This window comes from Camelus bactrianus, chromosome 30, assembly GCF_048773025.1.
Source record: "Camelus bactrianus isolate YW-2024 breed Bactrian camel chromosome 30, ASM4877302v1, whole genome shotgun sequence".
NCBI lineage: Eukaryota > Metazoa > Chordata > Mammalia > Artiodactyla > Camelidae > Camelus > Camelus bactrianus.
Genome location: NC_133568.1, coordinates 11,512,518 through 11,532,349, shown reverse-complemented (window position 1 = coordinate 11,532,349; position 19,832 = coordinate 11,512,518). Strand labels below are relative to the sequence as shown.

Sequence of the window (19,832 nt, the reverse complement as noted above, 5' to 3'; positions counted from 1 at the left end):
TGTTTCCATATGGTAGTTCTAATTTTAATTTTTTGAGGAATCTCCGCACTGTTTTTCACAATGGCTATACCAGTTTATGTTCCCACCAACAATGTACAGAGGTGTCCTTTTGTCTACATTCTTGCCAACACTTGTCATCTTTTTTTTTTATAATAACCATCCTAACAGGTGTGATGTGATATCTCATTGTGGTTTTGATTTCCATTTTTGTGGTGATTAGTGATGTTGCGTACCTTTTCATGTACTTTTTGTCCATTTGTATGTCTTGGAAAAATGTCTATTCAGGACCTTTGCTCATTTTTTAGTTTGTGTGTGTGTGTATGTTTTGCTATTGCATTATATGAGTTTCTTATATATTTTAGATATCAATCCTTTAACAGATGTATGGTTTGAAAATATTCCCTCCCATTCTGTAGGTCACCTCTTTATGTTGTTGTTTCCTTTGCTGTGCAGAAGCTTTTTAATTGGATGTAGTCCCACCTGTTTGTTTTTGCTTTTGTTGCCTTTACTTTTAGTGTCATATCAAAAAAAAATTGTCTTTTGCAAATATTCTCTCCCATTCCGTAGGTTGTTGTTTTGTTTTGCTTATGGTTTCCTTTGCTGTGCAAAAGCTTATGAGTGTAATTAGGTCCCATTTGTTTACTTTTGCTCTTATTCCTAATTGCCTGGGTAGACTGCCCTAGGAGAACATTGCTAAGATTTTTGTCAGAGAATGTTTTGTCTGTATTTTCTTCTAGGAGATTTATCATATCTTGTCTTATATTTAAGTCTTTAAGCCATTTGAGTTTATTTTTGTGTATGGGGTGAGGGAGTGTTCTAAGTTCATTGATGTACTTGCTGTTATCCAGTTTTCCCAACACCACTTGCTGAAGAGACTGTCTTTTCTCCATTGTCTATTGCCTCCTTTGTTGAAGATTAATTGATCATAGGTCTGTGGATTTATTTCTGGGCTCTCTATTTTTGTCCATTGATCCATATGTCTGTTTTTATGCCAATACCATGCTGTTTTGATTACCATAGCTCTGTAGTAGTGTCTGAGGTCTGGGAGGGTTATTCCTCCAGCTTCATTCAAATTTTAGCTTCTTGATGCAGAATTTGATTTAGAAACCAGGAAGACTTGATGTTTATAAAACGTTGCCTTCCATCAGAGGTTCTCAAACTTGACTATATGTCAGAACCACCTGAGGAGATCTGAAAAAATGTGCATAGGTCCTATCCCCTGATATTCTGATTTAACAAATCAGGTCTGGGAGAGGGAGAGGGAGGAAGGGGAGAGTGGGATTTTGAACATATCACTAAATAATTCTAATTCTACAGTCAGTGTTGAATATCACAACTCTTAAATTTAATATGGGCTCAATGAAAAACATTTGAAGAAATTTAAATTACTAAGGCTGGAAGAAAGGATGAGGTCTAAATACTTATTGAAATAGCATTTCTTCTTGAATGATAACATAAGCCTGAGTGTGAAAAGGCAACAGTAGGGCTGTTTTCTCAACTGTGGCAGAAACCCCTTCAGTGGACATGTGCCCTGCCAGGAATCCAGAGGCAGTGGGGAAACTTCACCATGATATGCTGACTCTGTCCTTGGATCTTTTCTTGGATATACACGCAGGGTCTCTCCCTACTAAAGCCTTAGTTTATTTATAATGTTGCAGAGACCCGTCCCTCTTCTATTCCTCTCAAGTAATAATAGTAGCTACCATTTACTGAGTTTCTATTATCTATCAGGTATTTATCTCTGATCCTTACCAGAATCTGAAAAGACAGTTCTTTTACAGATATGGGAACAGGCTCAAATAGATGGAGTTTTTGATCCAAAGTCACACAGAAAGTGTCAAAACCAGGATTCAGACCTGCTCTGCGTGACTCCAGTGCCTGTATTCTGTCTGTGGCACTATGGTGCCTGCCTCCCTACTGCTCCCTCGTGGGTTTCCCCGGCTCAGATGGCCTACATCCAGGTCTTTAACTTTCTTACTTCAGTGTCTGACTCTGCAGGCTTGTGCCTAAATAGAGCAATGCCTTATGAAAGGCTGAGTGTCTTTTTTAAACTGTCCTTTCAGGGAACACTGCGAGGAGCTCCGTGTTAAGTTGTTTTGTATCAATCAGAAGACGGTGTGCGAGGAGCGGAAAGCACAGATAGCATTTAATGAGGAGCTGAAAAGGCAAAAGTTGGTGGAAGAGCAGATGTTCTCAAAGCTCTGGGAGGAAGACCGGCTGGCCAAAGAGAAGCGAGAAGCCGAAGAGGCCAGAAGACAGAAAGAGCTGGTGGAGAGCACACGCCTGGGGCTGAGTGCCCAGATCACCAGCATTCAGGCACGAAGGCAGGCAGCACAGCGGCTGAAGGAGGAGGAGGCGCGCCTTGTGGTGGGTCTTTAGAAATGCTTGTGATAGTACGGTCAGCTCAGTGGGTGTAACGCACAGTCCACAGGCCTGTTTCTGTAGAGTTTGCTTGATGGCTAAAGCTGGTTCACAGGGCAACAGACCAAGGTCAGAGCCTTGGATTTCAAGGTCCAGCTGACAGTGCCAACTCATTGTATAGGGCAAGTTACTTCACTGCCGTGACTCAGTTTCTTCATCTGCAAAATAGGATGTTGTGAGGATGAAATGGGATAATCGTTGGCATTGTCATCGAGGGCTAGTGGCAGTTTGGCAGCATCCCCCCACTCTTTGATATGGTTAATTGACAATTTCCAAATCCTGTGTCAAGTGCTATACAACAGCTACAGTGACGCCTCCAGCTACTTTGTTCCTACAAGGTAACTGTCCCTAGTACATAGGAATTAGAGGTGTCACTGGAAATGTGTGAAAGCAATCGAAAAAGTAGCAATTTTTTATGTATATAAAACTTTGAACAACTGATACTTTAATATCACCAAATTTAGGGAAAAGGTAACATTCTCCGGGGAAATGCCAGGTATTGAAATTTGAAACCATAAGAAACATCAAAGGTAAGGTATATGCAGAGCCCCAGAAGTCTTCTCTGGGTTTAAGACTGTTTTATTTTGAAGAGTTTAGTTAGAAGTTCTCTAAGAAAATCAAAATGGTCGCCCCCAAACTGCCTTATATATACCCCCTCCTCTGGTGTTAGATACCCAGTGAGCCATTTTTATTTGCCACACTTCTGACACCAGATGTGTGGAGTTTTTCTCTCACACCAAACAGTTCTCTGATACTCTGCAGACACTGATTAGGTATCCTACAGTTTGATTCAGTTCTGATACTGTCAGGCTCCACAGGTTGAAGGGCTCCATCCCAGAAGACAGCCCTCACTTCAGAAGTCAATTACAAGTAGTGGGTCCCTAGGTTGCCCACACTTCTGTCCCACTTGGCTACAAAGTCCAAGGTTCTCATGACACCCCCTCAGTTTCAATAATTCACTAAAATAACTCATAGAACTTAGGAAAGTGCTTTATTAATATTGCCAACTTATTGTAAGGGACACAACTCAGGGATGGTCAAATGGAAGGGATGCAGAGAGGAAGGTATGGGGTGTGGCACACAGAGCTCCCACGCCCTCTCTGGGCACCCCATGCTCCCACCACCTTCATGTGTTTGCCCGCCCAGAAGCTCTCTGGACCTTGTTATTTGGGGGTTTTATGGAGATTTTATCACATGGGCACGATTGATCAAATCATTGATGTTGGTGTTTGAACTCAATCTCTGGCCCCTCTTCCCTCCCTGGAGGTCAAGGGGTGGAGCTAAAAGTTCCAACCATCTGATCACATGGTTTGGTCTTTCTAGTTACCAGCTCCCATCTTGAAGCTATCTAAGGGCTCCAGTCACTGGTCATCTTATTAGGCTACAAAAAATAATCTTATCACTTTGGTGATTTCAAGGGTTTTAGGAGCTATGTGCCACGGCCCAGAGACAAAGACAAAGTATTTATTTTTTATTATAACACACCTAGCTATGTCTATTTCTACTTTCCTTTAAATTTTTTTGGGGGGGGGAATAACTCTAGACTAACAAGAAGTTGCCAAAAATATTAGAGAGTTTCTGTGTACCATTACATAACCAAACATTTTATATAGAAGAGAGACTTAGAAAAACCAGGAATTAATATTGGTACAACACTTTCAACTAAAGTTATTCCTTATTTAACTAAACTAAAAAACTTCTTTGGATTTCGTCAGTTTTTACATGCATTCTTTGGAGGAAGGGGTATAGGTTTATGAAATTTCACCACATGTATAGATTTATGTAACTAACCACTACCAAAATCAGGATACAGAGCTGTTCTGTCATTCAAAGAAGCCCAGCTACTCCTTTATAGTTATAACCTCTGTCAACGAAAATTCAATTAACAATCAGGTTAAGAAGAAAAAGAGAATTTAATTCAAGCCAAACTAAGGATTATTTATATATGGGCTACAGACTCTCAGAAGCTCTGAGAATTGTTCTACCTGTGAGTAATCAAAGGCACAGTCATACACATTTTCAAGCCAAAGGATCATGCGTCAAAATGACACGCTGACAGTGGCAGGAATATAGCTCAATGGTAGAGTATGTGCTTAACATGCATGAGGTCCTGGGTTCAACCCCCAGTGCATCTGTTAAAAAATACATAAACAAATAAATAAACCTAATTACACCCCCTCAAAAAACTCCTTGTGAGCCTCAAAGTAAAAAAGCTAAATAATGAAAATATTATGAACAATCATATAAGAATAAATTTTAAAAAATGACACACTGACATTTTACATAAAGTTCCCCAAAGATACATAGTCTAGCAAGCAGTAAGTCACCATGATCCCTTACAGAGTCTGGAAAGAATACTGGTCTTCTAAGAAGTTACATTGCTGGCATCAGAAGAAAGGAAAAAAAATTGGTCTTTGCAGTCTAGTAGGCATTCCCATCTTTGGGGAGGCCTGGTTAATGTAAAATGAAGATGCATATTGTACACTAAAGGGGGAAGGAGGAGGTCCAAGTGGACAGAGAGAGAGGATTTTATGTTTAAGCTTTTTTGACTCTTATTGCTGCTTAATAATATATCTGAATCTAGATATGCAGATGTGCATAGAAGACTAAGTTCTGGAAGGCCAGTGGCCAGTACACCAAAATGTTGAGAATGGTAGTGGGTGTATGGGTACTAGGATTAAAGGTGATTTTATCTTTATACTTTTCTGCATTTTGAACTCCAAAGCTATTTATTACTTTATAACCACACACACAGCAATTTCTCAAAACCATATTGCTGATTCAGCAATGAAAGGCAAGTTTTATTTCTCAGTCCCTTTAAATCCAGGAGTGTGTGTTTCCAAGAAACCCTTTATCCTGACCTCTTGAATGAAATGCACCCACTTCTTTGTTTTGTCCAACTGTACTGATGCATTATCTTCATTATTGTTCTGCCTCAGGAAAATGACAAAGCACAGGTGAAACTTGAGAATGAACAGGATAAGCTGAAGAAACAGAAGACAAAACAGGAAATTAGGGCTGCTTTGCAAAAAGCCATCCAAGAGAAGATGGAGCATATTCAGGAGGAATACAGAGAAGAGCAGGATTTGAACATGAAGCTCACCCAAATCTCCCTCCAAAACTTACAGGAAGAGGCTGATAAAAAGAAGCAAAAAAGAGTAAGATGTTTATTTAGTGCCTACTGTGTGCTAGACAAGGTTCCTTGCTGAGTTGTCAGTCTTATGGGAGCCAGCCACATGCAGAATAAACCACAGCAGTGCTACCGTAAGTGTGGCCCATGAACCAGCAGCGTCAGCACCATCTGGGGATGTTAGAAATAGACATTCATAGGCTCCAGAATCAGAATCTCTAAATCCAGATCTTCGCAGGGGAAGAAACCTGTGTTTTAACATGCTCCTCTAGATGATTCTGGTGCTCAGTAAATTTTGAGAACTCCCATTCTATAACGCGATGTTAGTACCATGAAAGCAGACGAGATCGCAGGAAGTGGAGTGACTAAGTGTGTCTGCAAGCTGAGTGAGACATCACTGAGAAAGTGGTGTTCAAGTTGGACTTTGAACAATAGAGAGTAGAGAAAAATCATTCCATTATTTATTTAGCTGTTCCTCTGAAATTTGTATTGAACTTTTTAGGGTATAGTGCTTTTCCTACAGGTACTATGATTTGTTTTGTTTTGTTTTGATTGACTTTATTTTTTAGAGCAGTTAGGTTCATAGCAAAATTGAGCAGAAGTACAGAAATTTCCCATTTACCCCCTGCCCTAGCTTTCCCCATTCTCAACATCCCCCATCAAAGTGGTACATCTGTTGCAATCGACGAATATGCATTGAAACATCATTATCACCCAGAGTCCATAGTTTACATCAGGGTTCACTCTTCAGTGTTGTAGATCTATATAGGTCTTGACAAACATACAATGTTGTGTATCTACCATGAGATGATCATACAGAGTAATTTCCCTGGCCTAAAAATCCGCTGTGCTCCCCCTGTTCATCTCTCCTTCCACCCCACACCCCTGGAAACCACTGATACTTTTACTGTCTCCATATTGCCTTTTCCAGAATGTTATATCATTGGAATTACATAGTATGTAGCCTTTTCAGATTGGCTTCTTTCGCTAACTAATACACATTTAAGTTCTCTCCTTATTTTTCATGCCTTGATAGCTCATTTCCTTTTAGCACTGAATATATTCTGTTGTGTGGATTTACCACAGTGTATCTATCCATTCACCTTCTGAAGGACATCCTTAGTTGCTTCCAAGTTTTGATGATTATGAATAAAGTTGCTATATACAATCTTGTACAGGTTTTTATGTGGACATAGTTTTCAAGTTTTGGTAAATATCATGGAGTGTGATTGCTGTATCACATGGTAAGAGGATGTGTAGTTTTGTAAGAACTGCCAGACTGTCTTCCAGAGTGTCTATACCATTTTGCATTCCCACCAGCAGTGAATGAGCGTTCCTGTTGCTCAGCCTCCTTGTCGGTATTTGGTGTTGTCAGTGTTCTGGATTTCAGCCATTCTAATGGGTGTGTAGTGGTATCTCATTGTTGTTTTAATTTTGACTTCCCTGTTGTCATGTGATATGGAGCATTAAGGGTTCTGAACCCAATTCCAGTGTGTGGAGTGGGAGTTACCCACCACATCACCAAGCAATGCTTAGCACACCAGCTGGGCATCCTACAATTCAATTCAATCCTGGCACTGTCTACCAAAGATAGCATAGATTCCACAGGTAAAGGGCTCAGTCCTCTAAGACTGCCCTCCACTTCAGATGCCAGTCGCAAGCCCAGGCTGTTACCTCTGCTTCTGACCAGCTGGCTACAAACTGGAAGTTCCAGTGACCCCTCTCCAACTCAGGATGCCATTTACAAATCCATGTAGTTACCTAACAGACTGGCTATGAATCAGAGGTTCCCATGACCCCCTCCTTGAGTTTGATTAATTGGCTAGAGTGGCTCACAGAGCTCAGGAAACCAGTTTACTCACTAGATTGCCAGTTTATTACAAAGGATATTAAAGGATACAGATAAATACCAGATGAAGAGACATATAGGACGAGGTCCTGAACAAAGAAACTTATGTCCTCATGGAGTTTGGGGCCTGGCATGGTGGAAACATTCTGGTTCCCAAACCTGAAGCTTTCTGAACTCTCTTTTTGGGATTTGTATGTAGGCTTCATTATATAGACATGATTGATTAAGTCACTGGCCACTGGCAGTTGATCTAGCCTCCAACCCCTTTCTCCTCCCCCAGAGATCAGGGAAGTGAGATTGAAAGTTCCAACCCTCTAATCTAATTGGTTCTCCTGGCAACCAGCCCCCAACCTTAGGTGTGGTCCAAAAGTCACTCATTAATGTAACGAGAACTTTGGTGCTCTCTTAGGAAGTTCTAAGGGTTTTAGGCACTCTGTGCCCCATATGGGGATGATGACCAAATACATATTTCTTCCTATAAATCACAACATCACAAGCATCTTTTCATATGCTTATTTGCCATCTACATATTTTTGGTGAGATACCTGTTAAGATATTTGGCTCATTTTTTGAGTTTTTTGTTTTCTTATTGTTGAATTTTAAGAGTTCTTTTTTTTTTTTTAACATTTTTTATTGATTTATAATCATTTTACAATGTTGTGTCAAATTCCAGTGTTCAGCACAATTTTTCAGTCATTCATGGACATACACACATTCATTGTCACATTTTTTTCTCTGTGAGTTATCATAACATTTTGTGTATATTTCCCTGTGCTATACAGTGTAATCTTGTTTATCTATTCTACAATTTTGAAATCCCAGTCCATCCCTTACCACCCTCCACCCCCCTGGCAACCATAAGTCTGTATTCTCTGTCTATGAGTCTATTTCTGTCCTGTATTTATGCTTTGTTTTTGTTTGTTTGTTTGTTTTTGTTTTTGTTTTTGTTTTTTAGATTCCACCTATGAGCGATCTCATATGGTATTTTTCTTTCTCTTTCTGGCTTACTTCACTTAGAATGACATTCTCCAGGAGCATCCATGTTGCTGCAAATGGCATTATGTTGTCGGTTTTTATGGCTGAGTAGTATTCCATTGTATAAATATACCACACCTTCTTTATCCAGTCACCTGTTGATGGACATTTAGGCTGTTTCCATGTTTTGGCTATTGTAAATAGTGCTGCTATGAACATTGGGGTGCAGGTGTCATCCTGAAGTAGATTTCCTTCTGGATACAAGCCCAGGAGTGGGATTCCTGGGTCATATGGTAAGTCTATTCCTAGTCTTTTGAGGAATCTCCACACTGTTTTCCATAGTGGCTGCACCAAACTGCATTCCCACCAGCAGTGTAGGAGGGTTCCCCTTTCTCCACAGCCTCTCCAGCATTTGTCATTTGTGGATTTTTGAATGATGGCCATTCTGACTGGTGTGAGGTGATACCTCATTGTAGTTTTGATTTGCATTTCTCTGATAATTAGTGATAAAATATTGAGCATTTTTTCATGTGCTTTTTGATCATTTGTATGTCTTCCTTGGAGAATTGCTTGTTTAGGTCTTCTGCCCATTTTTGGATTGGGTTGTTTATTTTTATCTTATTGAGTTGTATGAGCTGCTTATATATTCTGGAGATCAAGCCTTTGTCGGTTTCACTTGCAAAAATTTTCTCCCATTCCGTAGGTTTTCTTCTTGTTTTACTTCTGGTTTCCTTTGCTGTGCAGAAGCTTGTAAGTTTCATTAGGTCCCATTTGTTTATTCTTGCTTTTATTTCTTCTAGGAGAAAATTTTTTAAATGTATGTCAGATAATGTTTTGCCTATGTTTTCCTCTAGGAGGTTTATTGTATCTTGTCTTATGTTTAAGTCTTTAATCCATTTTGAGTTGATTTTTGTATATGGTGTAAGGGAGTGTTCTAGCTTCATTGTTTTACATGCTGCTGTCCAGTTTTCCCAACACCATTTGCTGAAGAGACTGTCTTTATTCCATTGTATATTCTTGCCTCCTTTGTCAAAGATGAGTTGACCAAAAGTTTGTGGGTTCATTTCTGGGCTCTCTATTCTGTTCCATTGGTCTATATGTCTGTTTTGGTACCAATACCATGCTGTCTTGATGACTGTAGCTCTATAGTATTGTCTGAAGTCTGGGAGAGTTATTCCTCCAGCCTCTTTCTTTCTCTTCAGTAATGCTTTGGCAATTCTAGGACTTTGATGGTTCCATATAAATTTTATTATGATTTTTTCTAGTTCTGTGAAATATGTCCTGGGTAATTGGATAGGGATTGCATTAAATCTGTAGATTGCCTTGGGCAGTGTGACCATTTTAACTATATTGATTCTTCCAATCCAAGAGCATGGAATATCTTTCCATTTTTTAAAGTCTTCTTTAATTTCCTTCATCAATGGTTTATAGTTTTCTGTGTATAATTCTTTCATCTCCTTGGTTAGATTTATTCCCAGATATTTTATTACTTTGGGTGCTATTTTAAAGGGGATTGTTTCTTTACTTTCTTCTTCTATTGATTTATCGTTAGTGTAAAGAAATGCAACTGACTTTTGAACGTTAATTTTGTAACCTGCTACCATGCTGAATTCTTCAATCAGCTCTAGTAGCTTTTGTGTGGACCTTTTAGGGTTTTCTATATATAGTAACATGTCGTCAGCATATAATGACACTTTTACCTCTTCTTTTCCCATTTGGATCCCTTTTATTTCTTTCTCTTGCCTGACTGCTGTGGCTAGGACTTCCAGGACTATGTTGAATAGGAGTGGTGATAGTGGGCATCCTTGTCTTGTCCCAGATTTTAGTGGGAAGCTTTTGAGTTTTTCACCGTTGAGTACTATGCCGGCTGTAGGTTTGTCATATATAGCTTTTATTATGTTGAGATATGTTCCCTCTATACCCACTTTGGCGAGAGTTTTTATCATAAATGGGTGTTGAATTTTATCAAATGCTTTTTCTGCATCGATTGAGATGATCATGTGGTTTTTGTCCTTTCTCTTGTTGATGTGATGTAATTACATTGATTGATTTGCGTATGTTGAACTGGCCTTGTGTCCCTGGGATGAACCCCACCTAGTCATGATGTATAATCTTTTTTATGTGTTGTTGGATTCTATTTGCTAAAATTTTGGTGAGGATTTTGGCGTCTATATTCATCAGTGATATTGGCCTATAATTCTCTTTTTTTTGTAGTGTCTTTGCCTGGTTTTGGTATCAGGGTGATGATGGTGGCTTCATAGAATGAGTTTGGGAGTATTCCCTCCTTTTCAGTTGTCTGGAAGAGTTTGAGAAGGACTGGTATGAGTTCTTCTTTGTATGTTTGGTAGAATTCTCCGGTGAAGCCATCCGGTCCTGGACTTTTATTTGTAGGGAGGTTCTTAATTGCTATTTCTATTTCCTTTCTAGTGATCGGATTGTTCAAGTGTTCAGATTCTTCTTGATTCAGTCTTGGTGGACAGTATGTTTCCAGAATTTTAAGAGTTATTTGTACATTTTAGGTAACAGTCCTTTATTAGATAAGTTTTTGGCAAATATTTTCTTCCAGTCTTTGACTTGTCTTTCATTCTCTTGATAGGAGCTTTCACAGAGCAAATTTTTAAAATTTTAATGAGATTCAGCTTATCAATTCTTTCTTTCATGGCTTGTGCCTTTGGTGTTTTATCTAAAAGCTTATAAGACCCAAGGTCATCTAGATTTTTTCCTTTGTTATCTTCCAGGAGTTTTATAGTTTTATATTTTACATTTAGGTCTTTGGTCCATTTTGAGTTAATTTTTGTAAAAGTGTAAGGTCTACATCTTTTGTTTTGTTTTGTTTTGTTTGCATGTGGGTGTCCAGTTTTCTGCAACTATTTTTTGAAGAAAGTCTTTAACTCCATTGTATAGCCTTTGCTTCCTTGTCAAAGATAAGTTGACTATATTTACGTGAGTCTATTTGTGGGCTTTGTGTTCTTTTCTGTTGATTTATTGATTTTTCTTTCACCAATTCCATACTATCTCGATTACTGTAGCTTTACCATAAGTCTTAAAGTTGGGTAGGGTCAGTCCTCTGATTTTGTTCTTGTCCTTAAATATTGAGTTGGCCAATCTGGGTCTTCTGCTTGTTCATATAAACTTTAGAATCAGTTTGTCAATTTCCACAAACTAACTCATTGGAATTTTAATTAAGATTACATTGAATCTATAGATCAAGTTGGGAAGAACTGACATCCTGACAATACTGTCGTCATATCCATGAACATGTAATATCTATTTATTTAGTTCTTTTTTGACTTTTTTCATCAGTTTTGTACTTTTCCTCATGTAGATCTTGTACATTTTTCATTAGATTTATACCTATGTATTTCATTTTTGGGGTGCTAATGTAAATGGTATTGTGTTTTTAATTTCAAATACTACTTGTTCACTGCTAATATATAGGAAAACAATTGACTTTTGTATATTAACCTTGCAACCTTGATTTAACTGCTGATTAGCTCCTGCAGTTTTTTATTGATTCTTTCAGATTTTCTAGATAGACAACCATGTTATCTGTGAACAAAGACAGTTTTATTTCTTTCTTCCCAATCAGTATACCTTTTGTTTCCTTTTCTTGTTTTATTGCATATGCTAGGACTTTGAGGATAATTTGAAAAGGATTGCTGAGAGGGGACATCCTTGGCCCTTAGTACTTTTTAAAGTTCCCCAGGTGATTCCAAAGTTTAGCTAAGATTGAGATTCGCTGTCATAAAGTATCAGGTAGCTCATCTTCCAGTCAGAGACAGTGCTGTAATAGTAATAGTCACTTACTTTGTTTGTCAGGTTAATATTTCACCTACTTAAATTAAATGAAAATAAAGTTGTATAATTGAAAACTATTTGGAAACTTCTTTGAGAAACACTTTGAATTATTACTATTTGAACTATTCAAAAATGTGTTATAAAACATTTCAAACAGATACAAAGAATGATACAATGAACCCCCATGTGTCCATTACCTAGCTTCAACAACCATCAACCAATAGCCATTTTTATTTCATCTATCCCTCCCACCCATTCCCCACCACCTTGAATATTTTGAAGTAAACCCTAGACCTAATATTTCATCTGTAATGTTCCAGTATGTATTTCTAAAAGGTTGGAATTGTAGCTCTAAAAGATTATTTCAAAACCAATCCTCAATGTCATCCCACCTAAACTTTTATCAACATTATGTAATTTTTATGTTATGTAGGAAGATATGATAAGAGAACAAAAGATATATCATCAGTATTTGGCACAGCGGCGTGAGGAAGAAAAAGCTCAGGAGAAAGAACTGGACAGAAAATTAGATGAAGAGAAGGAAAGGAAGTTTGCTGAGAAGGACAAGATGCTGAGACTTGAAAAGGAAGCAAGAAAACAACTTGTGAATGAGGTCATGTGTACAAGAAAACTTCAAGTTCAAGAAAAGTGTAAGGAATGAATTCTAATTATAGTTGGGCCTTAATTCAATTTAAGTAGCAACCAAAATATTTATTTAATAGGTGTTATGTGTGAAATACTATGAGTCTAAAAAGGAGTAAAGCATGATATCTGCTTTGCAGAATTTACCTGATTGAATACTTGAAGTCTAAACATGAAGAGTTTTATATTCCAGAAGATTCTGTGTAGTCATGGAGATGTTTTCAAGGGTAAAGGCACCGTGTGATGTCCTTTGAATGGTCTGTGTGCTTTAGTGATTATATAGGAGGGTGAGAAGTTGGGGCACAGACACACATCTCCCCCTCCTCTTTTTTATCTGCCCTTCTTTTCTTTCTGTTGGTATCTCCATACTTCCATACCTGCATACCTTTGCTTGGGTAGTTTTCTCTCCCTATGATGCTTTTGATCTTGAAAATTTTGAACATCCTTCAAGGCCAGCTCAAATGTCTCATTCCTTGAGAAGCCCTCTGTGTTCCTCTGTTCATAATAAATCTTCTTTCTGGGGTTCTCACCATTGCTTAATCACATCTCTATCTTGGCACACCTTTGTATTCCCTCAGCTTCAGACAGTGCTTGGTCACAGAAGAAAGTAGTTGTTTACTAGTGGGGTACCATTGGACTTCACACTAGTTGTCTTTGCAAGAGAAGGCTCATCTTGGTTCCACTGATTAATTTTCCAATCCAGGAATTATAATGGCAGTTCAAAATTAAGCCAGTATTAAATAGAGTTTTAAGAAATGAAAAGAAAGCTTATAAGCTAAAAAGATTTCTGTATTCACTCGTGATAAATGTTTTAGAATATATTGAGAAAACATGGAAAATTTAAGTATTTGGAACCATTTATAAACAAGGAAACAAATCAACCATAATTCCACCACCCAGGAATAGCTACTATTCACAACTTTGTGTATTTCCTTCCAGTATTTTTATTATGCATGTTATTTCCCCTTACAAATTAGGACCTTCTTAAGGTTAAGGTTAAGGTTAAGATGAACAGAAAATCTCTGTAGATTGCAGCACATATGAACCTAAACCCTATTCTTTCCTCAATGGAGAATGACTGCTTCTACCTTATTGAGCTAAGATCCAGGCCAGTGATTCTAAGCTCTGCCTTTCTAAAGACAATACTGCATCAATATCCAGAAAGATGTCAGCAAGTGCTTTTCTGAAAAAGGTCATTTAGCAAAAATTGCTTTTGTCTTTTTTAGTGCAACGAAAAGCAAAAGAACAGGAGGAACGTGCTATGGAACAGGAACGCATAAATGAAGGTCTTAAAGAGCTAAATCATGAAGAGAGGGAGAATTTTGCACGGTATGATTTTGTTCTCTTCATCATTACTAACTACCTAAAAAGGGGAGACTTTTAGCATAGAGGAAAATGTGCCTTAATTCATGTATCACTGATATTATTTTACATTTGTCCTAAAAGCTCAATTCAGTTTATAAAATTTCATATAAAAATAAGCACCAACCATCTTGGTAAAATTAAATTCTATTGCCATTGTGTACATTCTGATTATATACATTAGGTGTTAAATTAGACAAACATCTTAAAAAATTAAACTAGAAACATTTTTAATAAAATAGGCACCAACTCTGAATTATAATGATATGTCTAGATCTTTAAAAAAAATTTTATGGGGGTTAGGTAGTTAGATTTATATAGAGGTACTAAGACTTGAACCTAGGACCTCGTGCATGCTAGGCGTGCACTCTACCACTGAGTTATACCCTCCCCTCCATAAATTGTAACGAAATAAGATTTTTCCTTGCATGAAACAAACCCTGAAATACAATGTGACCTAATTAGTTAGATTAGCAGAAATGGCTTATGGGGATGTGATTCCATGCAAATGTCCCCAGCAAGATTTTTGTAGCCTCACAGGGCTAGAAAACTGAAATGCTCTAGGTGCTTTGAGATATACCACTTCCCTCCTCTAACAAGTGTCCCTCTGATCGCCACGATCAGGCTCAGGTGGAGGAAACAGGCAGCTACCTTCTTGGCGACCTTTTTCAGGTCACAGCAGTTCCTTCCTACCAATGGCCGATACACCCAACCCAGGTGACCAGTGTAGTGAAGAAAGAGAAACTGTCTCCTCTAGTTGAAAGCCACCTTCCCTGCCCCTGAGGCCTGTTCCCTGACTCACCCACATTTGGTACATAGAAATAAGTTCTTGTCTTTGTAGGAAAAGTGTGGTTTATGTATCTGAATCTATTGCCAGTTTGGGAGCACTAACAACAATTTCTGGCCTACCCTGCTGACTTCCTGCTACTGCTTCTGCCCTGGAAGTCATTCCTTCTCCTTTTTGAAAAGTCTGTTGTTGGAGATGTGAGGGGAGCTTAATGAATAGCAACTCTCTTCCTTGCCCAACTTCTGAATCAACTAAGAAATAAGAAAAAAAAAAAGTGGGACCGGAAGGTATTATAGTTACCTATTGGTGTATAACAAAACACCCCCAAATTTGTGATTTGAAGTGAGTTATGATTATTTCTCATGATTCTGTGGTTGACAAGGCTGTGCTGGGTGGTTCTTGCTTGAGGTTCCCGTGTGGTTCAGGTCAGATGCTGCTGGCTGGGGCTACATCTTCTGAAGGCTCAACTGGAATGGGCACCTAAGATGCCTACTCATGTAGCTGAGTGTATGCTGAGACTGTGATGGGGGATCTCATCTGGAACACATGGCCTCTCCATGTGGCCTGGGCTTCCCACAATGTGGTGGCTGGTTCTGAGAAGAACCGTTCCAACAGCAAGTTTTCCAAGAGACAAGAGGAAGCTGCCAGGCCGTTGAGGACTATACCTAGGTTTGACATAGCCTTACTTCTGTCACATTCTGTTGGTCATAAAAGGAGCCAGGGGGCACAGCTAGATTCAATGGATGGAGAGATAAGCACAACCTCTTGGTAGGGGAGTAGAGGTTCACATTGCGGAAGAGCATGGGGGAGGGGGGATGTCACTGTGGCCATCTTTGGAAAACAGAATCTGCCACAGAGGCATATGCATGCTGTAATCTTTTTTTTTTTTTTAACATTTTTTTATTGAGTTATAGTCATGTTACAATGTTTTGTCAAATTCCAGTGTAGAGCACAATTTTTCAGTTATACATGAACATATATATATTTATTGTCACATTTTTTTTCCCTGTGAGCTACCATAAGATCTTGTATATATTTCCCTGTGTAATCTTTAATTCTGATAAAATCTGATGTTAATACTATGGCTTATAGATTGGAAAATGGTAAAACTGCTATGGAAAACAGTAAGAAGTTTCCTCAAAAAATTAAATAGAACTACCATATGATCCAGTAATTCCACTTCTGGGTATATATCTAAAATAATTGAAAGCAGGACCTCAAAGATATTTGTATACTCATATTCACAATAGCCAAGAGGTAGAAATAACCCAACTATCCATTAACAGATGAAGGGATAAACAAAGTGTGGTATGTACATACAGTGGAATATTATCCAGCCTTAAAAAGGAAGGAGATCCTGATGCTACAGCATGGATGAACCTTGAACATGCTAAGTGAAATAAGCCAATCACTGACAAACAAATGCATGTGATTTCACTTACTTGAGGTACCTAGAGTAGTCAGATTCATAAAGACAGCAAGTAGAATGGTGCTTACCAAGGGCTGAAGGGAGGGGACAAAGAGGAGTTGTGTAATGGGTATAGAGTTTCAGATTTGTCAGGTTAAAAAGTCCTGGAGATCTGTTTCACAACAGTGTGAACATATGTAGCACTACTGAACTGTACACTTAAAAACAGTTAAGATGGTAAATTTTACATTATGTGGTTTTTATCACAATGAAAAAAATCACTATAAATTTTTTAATGTGGCTTACATATTTTAAATGTGGCTCATATATGGAGGAAATAGTCTAGTTAATACTGAACAGAATGAGGCAGGCCTCCCCTGCAGGGACATGCCCCTTTGATAGAGGGCAGAGAGGAAGTAGGCAGATCAGCCTGTTTCCAGTTTTACCAAAAGATACATCCTTTCTTCCTTGGAGGGAGTGAGAGAGGATGGAGAGAGACCAAGGACTCTCTCCACATGGCAGTGAATATTTGAATGTGAAAGAAACAATTCCTACCTAAAATCAACATTTGTTGGAAGATTGTCTTAATTATTATTGTGTAATAAACACTTTGAGTTTTTCATCTTTTTCTTTCCCAGTCACCCTGATTTTAATGGAGATTTTAATTTGACTTCTCAAATTACATTTTAATCGTAATGTCCTACATAAATCCAAATGCTTGCTTTCATAATTTTATACTTTGACATGTCTAATACTTCAGACGCTGCAGTTTAGCCCAGGAATACAGGAAGCAACTTCAGATGCAAATGTGCTACCAGCAGCAGACCCGGGAAGCAGAGAAGGAGGAGGAACGCCGAGAGTTTGAAGCAGGGATAGCAGCAGACAAGGATTTCCAGGACAAGATGGAGAAGATCCTGTCCACTCAACAGGTGCTGCCCCGGAACATTCATCCCATGCGGAGGGCATGTCCTAGTAAGCTTCCGCCATAGTTTCATAAACAACATATTTTTTCTCAGTCTTTTATTATTTTGAACTACAGTATGCTTGTGTGTTCCTTTAACTCATGGATAAACTGTTCGTTTATTCTCTGAGTTTTTATAATTTTATGCCACGAAATTTTCTTCTTTCAAATTAAACTTCGTTCCTTTTTAAAATTTCATAGACTGACAAATCTGAATGATCTATTTCATATCACACAGTTATTTTCCTGACTTACCTCCATGCCTCCCTTTCTTGTTCATTTATTAATAACTTCACTTTTTCCCATCCATCTGCCCATATGACCATTTCCTCTTGCCTCCTTTATCTTCTGTCTCATATACATAATTCACAATATTAGCAGGGCATTTTTGCAGGCAGAGCCGGGACTATCAGCCACTTTCATTAACCCACTTATTCAGTCATTAAATATTTACTGAGTGCCTCTTATGTGCCCTGGATCCTGGCACTTCTCTGGATCCTTAGACTTCAGCAAGAATAAAGCAAACCTCTTGCTCTCATGGAGATTACAGCCCAGTGGAGGAAACCAGGCCATAAATGTTAAGTGCTATAGGCAGGAGATGACAGGGGTGCTATTTTATTTTATATGTAATTGCCAGAAAAGATCTCTTTGAGCAGCTGATATTTGAATGAACTGGTCATGTGGTTATCTGGGGTGGGGGGAACATCCCAGACAGAGGAAAGAGCCAGTGCAAGGGCCCTGGGGCAGAAGTCTGCTTAGTGTATATGAAGTATAGCATTTGTGCTGGAGTAGAGTGAGTGAGGAGAGAGTTTTAGATGTTGAATCAGAAAGGTAGTGAGGGCCAGATGATGTAGGCCTTGGAACCATAGTAAAGACTGGCTTTTACTTGGCTTTAGGAAGCTGTTATAAGGTTTTGAGCAGAGGAGCAATGCAATACGATATAAAAGGGTTGCTGACTGCCATGTTGAGAATAGACTCCAGGGAGACAGAAACAGGGATTCAGTTGAGGAGCTATCACGGTAAGCCAGGTGAGAGGTGATGGTGGTAGCCAGCCTCCAAGATGACCCCTGATGAGTCTCTTCTGTATTTATGCCCTTGTGTAGCCCCTTCCACCCTGAATCTCAGGCAGTCTGTAAAATATGTGCATTTACTGGTTTTTTTTTTAAGTAGAAAAAATCAGCATGCTCCTATTTCTAACATTCAGCATTATAATTATTTTCACTTCTTTGAGTCCCCCCACCTCCCACCAGCTTTATTTATGTGGATGCTCATTTTTACATTGTAAACACACTGCCTTGTTGCTTCATCTGTCTTATTTACAAATGGCCACATAGTAGTCTACTGAGTTGTTGTACTATAAGTGTTAAATATTGGACTTTGTTTCAAATTTGTCACCATTACAAACTATACTTTAACAACAACATTCATTTGAGTTATTTCCTTAGAATCAACCAGTTCCCTAGAGTGGGATTTCTGTTCTGGGTCAAAGGGAAATATACTTTTCCCTTTTATATATACTTTTGCTTTCAAGCATCACATTTGCAGAAGCAGTTTTTAGAGTTGTAGGCTTTTTAAAGAAATGTTTTCAGGGCCAATTGGTATTCTCCTGGAAGATTTAAAGTGTCTTTAGGCAAATTGTCTGCTAGAATCCCCAAGAGGTTTTTTTCTTTAACCTTCCTACCCATTTATCCACTCTCACCTCAGCTCTGGGAATCTTAACTGCTCCTCTGGATCCTTTCAAACCTCCTTGTGGCCGAAGTTAATCTTTAATCCAGAAGTGGGAGTCATGGCCAAAAAAAAAAAAAGACTATCCTTTAAGTTTTGTTGAAAATCAGCTGACCATTAATGTAAGAGTTTATTTTCAGACATGCTTCTCTGTTCTATTAATTTATCTATCTTTATACCAACACAACACTATAATGATTACCGTAGCCTTTTAGTAAGTCATGAATTGGTAGTGTAAGTTATCCAATATTGTTCTCTTTTTTGTCCCTCTAAAATTGTTTTGTCTATTCTAGGTCCTTTAAATTTCCATATAATTGTTAGGAACATCTTGTCAATATCTACAAAGATGCCTACTGAGATTTTGATAGAGATTACATTGAACCTATAGATCAATTTGGGGAGAACTGCCATCTTAATAATGAGCTTTCCAACCTGAAGAAGTCCTATTGCCCCATTCACGTAGGTCATCTTTAATTTTTTAAAGCAACATTTTGTGTGCAGGACTTTTGCATCTTTTGTTAAACTTTTTCCTAAGTATTTCATTCTGATGCTATTGTGAATGGAATTGTTTTCTTAATTTCACTTTTGGATTATTCATTGTTAATGTGTAACAATATAATTGATTTTTGCCTATTGAGCTTGTATTCTGTGACCTTGCTAAACTCACTTATTAGTTCTAGTAGGATTTTTTTTTTTTGAGATTCTGTAGGATTTCCTACATTTAGCATCATATCACTTGCTAATAAAGATAGTTCAGTTTGTTTCTCTCCCGTC

General features: G+C 38.3%; 1 protein-coding gene across 1 annotated transcript in view; it reads left to right on the top strand.

Annotated features, from left to right (window-relative positions):
- Positions 1-19,832, top strand: part of CFAP53 (cilia and flagella associated protein 53) — a 25,215-nt gene extending 5,383 nt beyond the window's left edge. The window contains exons 4-8 of the mRNA XM_010961363.3: positions 2,064-2,367; positions 5,361-5,579; positions 12,607-12,823; positions 14,042-14,144; positions 17,133-19,832. Coding sequence (XP_010959665.1) covers positions 2,064-2,367; positions 5,361-5,579; positions 12,607-12,823; positions 14,042-14,144; positions 17,133-17,361 — 1,072 coding nt within the window. The 3' untranslated portion in view covers positions 17,362-19,832. The remainder of the gene's footprint in view (positions 1-2,063; positions 2,368-5,360; positions 5,580-12,606; positions 12,824-14,041; positions 14,145-17,132) is intronic.